This window comes from Condylura cristata, unplaced genomic scaffold (genome assembly GCF_000260355.1).
Source record: "Condylura cristata isolate star-nosed mole 26May11 unplaced genomic scaffold, ConCri1.0 scaffold00024, whole genome shotgun sequence".
NCBI classification, from domain to species: domain Eukaryota; kingdom Metazoa; phylum Chordata; class Mammalia; order Eulipotyphla; family Talpidae; genus Condylura; species Condylura cristata.
In genome coordinates, this window is record NW_004567125.1 from 33,218,103 (window position 1) to 33,224,486 (window position 6,384).

Consider the following 6,384-nt stretch of genomic DNA (forward strand, 5'->3'; position numbering starts at 1 on the left):
TTTTTTTTCCATCTCAAAAAGGTGCTTTTAATGATCCTCATAAAAACTCTCCCTGGACTGGCAGGAAATGGTGAGAATGCACATTCTAGCAAGGCCAGTAAAGGCTGTGGATTGAGGGCTAGAGGGGCACAGGTGCTGACGGGCTACAGGTGAACTGCATTATATGCTCAGCCCTTGGTCTCCCAGCAGGGAAACAGACCCACGGGTCGTGCTGATTGGGGTTCATTCTCCATTTCATTCTCCATCTCTTGTCCCAAGTGCTCTGGGTAAATGTGAAGCCTGGCATGCCTGCTTAAGGGAGGGTTGGGTCAGGATCAGAGATCCCTGGTGGTGCCCTCTCTTAGCAGTGGAAAGACAGAGCCTCTTCCCTTCAGCTCTCACAGAGTGTAGGAGAAGGTGCTCAGCACCCTGCCTACAAGCAACACAACATCCTCCTGGTCATTGAAGAAGCTCGCATGCTCCTTACTTGAAATTATTGGGGAAGGGGAATGCGGGAAGGAAGGATCAGGAGAGAAACTTGCATGGAGAAATGAGACAGCAGCTGAGCAGCCAAGGAGGCAGGTCAGCGAGCCAAGAGGTGTCGTCTCCAGATGTGGCCTGCCGTCTAATCTCCCCCTTCCCACACTTCTGGAAAGAGTTCCTGTCGATCATGGTCCAGGGGCTCCTGTTGTGGCTGAGCCCCAGGAAGTGGGACGGGGGCCTCAACTCATCAGTCCCAGATGACGACAAAGAGGACAGAAACGCCATGACCTTGTCAAGTCTCTTGAATGGTGTCCCACTGTTTTCTATTTATAAAATGCGATGCCAGCCTGGTAAGGGACATGCTCTGAACTTGTGCATGTGGCACTCTGCAGGGCTCTGAAACTGAGGGATCACAGTGGTGCATGGACCGAGCAGCAGCCCAGGTTAGCCGCTCTATCAGGTAAATTCCAGTGTGTGAGGAAAGTGGGCTGAGGATCCTCCAGTCTCATGGAGGAGGAGATGGAATCTCCAGTCTCATGGAGGAGAAGATGGAATCTGGGGTCACTCTTACCTTGGCACGTGTTCTCACTCTCATTCCTGAATGTTGCTCCCCCAGACACAAGCTCATATCCCGGGATGCACGTGCAGTAGTAGCTCCCATCCGTGTTCTGGCAGTCTGCAAATTTTCCACAGGACACTGTCGCTGGTGGTCCACACTCATTGATGTCTGGAACACAACATGACAAAGGATCATGAGTTTCCAAGGGGCAGACCCCAAATCCAGCCTGACCCCACCATGGGCTGGACTGAATATAACCTCCAAGACTCCTCCTTAGGTTGGCCTGGCAGGAGCAGCTGGTCCAGAATATACCTGCTGATGGCTCAATGCATCTCTGTTCTCTGGAGGGGCCTAATGACACCTAGTTAAAGACACTCTGCTGTGAGAGCTCACTAAAGTCCCACATATATGAAAACAGACATCCTGCTGTGTCATGACGGGGGCTGGAAAGAAGCCTGCATCCCTGAGCAGGCCTGAGGGGCTGAGAGAGGCAATGACTCAGGCTCCAGACCCTCTACTGGGGAGCTGTTTGTTTATCAGGAATCTAGGGGCTGTTTCCACCCAGGAAACAGGGGCAATGCAGGCCACCCTTAAAGCTCAGTCAGGAGGGGGAGTCACAAGTAGACCTCTCAGGGCCATGCACATCAGGTACCTGCTCATTACTGTCTTCCACCTCCCCCTATTCATCGTGTTCCAAGCACATCTCACTTCTCTTCAGGAGCCCCCAAATGTCAGACTTTTCAAGGTGCACCAGATGTCTCTGGGAAAGTTTTGTTATCTCAGCCCCTGGCAGAAGTCACCCCTTCTCAGAATCCATCACCGATGTGATATGAGGAGCAGCGTGAAGCTTCTCCAAATGCATGACTACAGTATTTTCTGGCAGCTTACCTCTTCCTGTTTTCTAAATTTGAAAGCAGAGACTGCCACTAATCGGGCCCCCTTTCAGTAACTTTGGGACCCAAAGAACAAGGACTGGACCCATTGACTCAAAACAACTTAATAAGAAACATAGATTCGAAGATGAATCAAAACACGGGGACAGAAGTTTTGGCCCCATACATTTCATGAGAGGGCCAAAGACCTTAGAGCCTGAAAGGACCTGGGGACAATTGGTGTCCCCCACATCAGCATGCTCTTCCCTCACCTGCAGATTTCCCTTCTAAGTCCAGGCTGCCACTGTCAGCACCTAGATGGGACAGGATGTGGGAAGGATCCACACCTGAGAGATTTTTGTTCAGCATCACCTGGGCAATGGACTTCCTCCTCTCTTCTCATGTGGTGGATAAGGCTGGAGGCCTGTCTTCAAGGATGAATGGAGTTCAGTGGGATTAGGGGGGAAATGAGATAGGGGTGAAGACATGGGGAATTCCTCAACCAGCAGGTGTCCCAAGTAGGAGCTGGGATGCATTAGCTGCAGGACCTCCTGTCTATGTTCACCAACACAAGTGAGACCTACACCCACTCACAAAGGAATCCTCTGGAAAACCCCTGGACATGTTTCAGTTGGACTGTAGTCATCAAAGATGTTTTTTGCCTGAAAATTCTACATCCCCTCACCCCAAATATGAAATAACATGTGGGTGGTTAGAAGATAAAGACAATGTAAAAAATAAAATTATAAAATCCTGCAAATATATAAAAGCTGCTGGAAGTTTTTCAGGATTATTTTTTCCTTAAGGGAAAAAATGTTGGGCCCTCCCTTGTGGCCCAACTGGTGAAGTACAGCACTGCAAAGCTGGCCTCAGCCACTGCAGCATGAGTTTGATCTCTGGCCAGGGCCTGATCCACAGGGCGCAGCAGACCTCCCCTGTCCACCTGCTGCTCCCCTTAGCAGTGTACTTCTTCAGTCTGCCTGTTCTGCTCCCGATCATGTCTCACATAAATCCTCTCACCACTCCTGCACCTCTGCCCTATACCCTAGTTCTGTATGCATAAATAACAAACAAATCTTTTTTAAAAAAAGGGAAAAGTTGACTTTGGATCTTTCAAATTTTTTTAGTCAGTTGTCTTGAAGTTCTTTCCCACAGGTCTAACATATAGTTCTATGAATAAAGCAAATTTCCAATATATAGGTCTACAGCAAATATTTTTTAACTTTCCCATTATATTAGGAACATTTTTATTTACCAATAAATATGCAGCTAGGCTATTTTGAGTCATAAAGAGTATTGCTTGGTGTAAAAACAACATAATTGTCCTTGTCCTTTCTGTTTGTTTTTTTTTTATTGTAGTGACATTCATGCCACAAAGCTTAGCATCCTACTTGTTTTTGTGCTATGTGTTGTTGAAGAATAAAATCTCCTTTGTCTTAGACTCAGATCTATGTTCTCCCACCTAATTGTCTATGTGTCTGAACAAGTGACTCAAACTCCTTGATCCCAATTAGAGTGATTCAGAAATGATGTTCTCCCCCTTGCCTGGGGGGGGGGGGCTGCAGTGAGGAGTCACGTGGTAAACCATGACTGAGAGTGGGCAGCAGTTCTCTGTGACCTTGAGCTAAGTGAAAGACAAAGCTTCCAGGTGAGGGTTCCTCCCCTTGACTCAATTATCTCTCCCTCTCTTTGTGTTATGAAAATAATGATAACAATAGTTTTAGCAAAGTATAGTCTAGTTCACTATACTAGTCTTTGCCTGCTCTTTACGCAGGTGAATTTTATATTTTTAATTTCTTAATTTATTTTTATATATTTTACATCTTTGTTCATTATTGTACAATGTCTGCTTTCTCCTCTCAAATGTAGTACAAGTAAAATTCCACCACCAATTTACCAGAAAACAGTCACCAAAGTCCCTTATGCTCTTCCCTCTGTTTTTTCACCCCTCTCTTTCCCCCTCCCCTGCAAAATGTCTCTTATTTTAGTTGCCTGTTAATTTTGGGGTTTTATTCATTATTGTTTTTTCCTGATCTCTTATTTGGTTCCCTTATATTCCTTCTATAAATGAAGCCATTGATAATTTTCTTTTTCCTTCTGACTTATCTCACTGAGTATAATCTCTTCTGGCTCCATCTTTGTTGCAATAAATGGCATGAGTTTATCTTTCTTAATTGCTGAATAGTACTCCAATATGTATGTATACCACACCTTCTTGATCCAGTCATTTGTTTTGGGGCATCTGGATTACACAGATGAGTTTTAAATCTCATTCCATTCATGGAGATCCACACACACAATGTACAAACATCAAAATTGGGAAAAGAGAGGATAAATGATTTCCAAAATGTCAGAAAGCCAGTCAGGAACAGAATTAGACTGGAAACCTACATAGAACTACTGGGGAAGCTCTGGTCACTCTGCCCACTGCTCATGAAACCCAACTGCCCATTTTCCTCTTATTCTCCTGACCTTTCCCCTTGCTTCTATGCAGCTATCAGGAATGAGGCTCAGGAGACTACAAAATAATCCCCCAAACTCACTATGTGCCCTCCAGCTTCCCCAAATCTCCTTACCATCACAGATCTCTGAGAGATTGGTGAAGAGCACTCCAGACAAAGAACTGAATCCTGGCAGGCAACGACAGGTGGTGGCATTGACACACATGGAGCTCTGAGGGCACCACGGAGCGCAGGCTGTGGCTGCAGAGGCTGTGGGGACAGATGTTGTAGTCAGAAGATCCAAAGACTATAAGAAGCCAGATGCCAGCTTGGGATCCAAGAGTAGAAGAGGGGAGAGAAGAAAAGGTTGACTGTCATCCAACAAGGAAGAGCTCAGAAATTGGACATTTAGAGATGAATCAACACACTGCTTCTCTGATCTCCAGAGGCCTATCTTAGAGTCTTGCATATCAGCCTGCTTTCCATACTTTGCAGAGGACCCAGATCCCTGCTGCACTCCTCAACTGAAGTTACTAATGGGACTGGCTGGGCAGACTCACCTCCAGCGTTCAGAACTGAATGCAACATCAGGAGCACTGACAGCCCTAGGGCAGGAAGACAGAGAAATGAGCAGAGATGAAAGTGCAGCTCCAAATCAAGCCTGTTCTCATTACCGTCACCTCATGATCAGGGTCCTGCAACCCATCGCTTCCCATTGTAACCCAAAGTCTCCTGTACTTGAGGAAAAACTGATCGCATCCCTCCATCTCCCGAGATTCACAAGGAATCAGTCACCAACAGACATAGCACTGGAGGAACAAGTGTTACAGAGGACAGAACATATATTGGCAACTGATAATAGACACACCCTAGAATCTTCAGCCACTCCTAACAGAGGTGGTGAAATTCTCCATATGAAATGACTTACCGGACATGACCCCTGTCAAGCTCTTCATTCTATGGCAGAAGGAGAAAGCTGCTTTGAGGATTTCTCTTACAGGATCACTTCTATTTAAGGTACATGTTTCAGGACATACTAGAAAATGATGCATTTTGGAGTCAGCCATCCCAAAGTCTGAGCCTCACCTAAGAATATGAACAGCACTCAGGGCCATTGACAGAGAAGTTGGTGACAGGTAAGGAATGAGAACTGACAACCTGCAGGTAGAATCACTGTCTCCTGGTTAAGTGGCCTGTCCAGGTACAACACTCATGAATGGCTCCTTCAAAATGAGCTCCTCACCCTCCCTGCAGTGCACTAAGGCACAGTCTCCTCTTTACCATCCAGTCCAGTTCTGAGAAGTGATTCCCTCACAGCAGCAGGCTTTGTGGTATGAAAACCTCTACAGGTAAGAAGGAATGACATCTAACTCACAGACACACCAGTCTAGCTATTAGGGCCTGTCTTTAAATCCTGCCAGTCATGAGCCCTGTGACTATCTTTTCACGTTTACATGACTTTACAGGATCTTTCCACTCAGCAAAGGCCAAGATGAATCCCCCTTCCAGATTGTACTGCTCTTCCCATACTATGCAAGCACAGAGAGCCCTGCTGGAGAATGGATGGGAGTCAGACACGTCCAAGTCTGCATCCCAATCCCCTCTTGTTGGCTGCCTGGATTTGGAAATACCCCTTCTTTGAATTACAATTTTCCCCAGTGAAAATTGTTACAATGGTAGTCATAACAGCTTTATTGTGGTTGTAGATTTGGGGACTAATAAAGTTTAGTACAGTGTCTGGCACCACAAAAAACTGTCAGCTAAGGGGAAATAAAGGGTATAAGATGAAAATGAAAAGCAGAGTTCATACCTATCCTCTCTGACCTTGCTTTTCTCTGAGACACACCTGTATCTGGGTCATACTATCAAAATTCACATTAGTAAGAGCCCTTGACTCAGCAGTCAGAATCTTAGACTTCTATTGTCCCTCATTGTCCTTCCTCTTACAGCTCTGTCCAGTGGTAAAGAGAGCCAGATAGATGCGTAAGTCCAAAACCCAAGGTGGAGTCCAAAGCCTCTTGGGAAAGTTGTTCAGGAACTCCATGGTTCA

General features: G+C 46.0%; 1 protein-coding gene across 1 annotated transcript in view; it reads right to left on the reverse strand.

Annotated features, from left to right (window-relative positions):
- Nucleotides 1-4,567, reverse strand: part of LOC101630907 (EGF-like module-containing mucin-like hormone receptor-like 2) — a 39,695-nt gene extending 35,128 nt beyond the window's left edge. Inside the window, exons 1-2 of the mRNA XM_012728940.1 lie at nt 4,470-4,567; nt 1,034-1,189 (exon numbers count right to left, since the gene is read on the reverse strand). Coding sequence (XP_012584394.1) covers nt 1,034-1,189; nt 4,470-4,560 — 247 coding nt within the window. The 5' untranslated portion in view covers nt 4,561-4,567. The remainder of the gene's footprint in view (nt 1-1,033; nt 1,190-4,469) is intronic.
- Between the last annotated feature and the right edge of the window lie 1,817 nt (nt 4,568-6,384).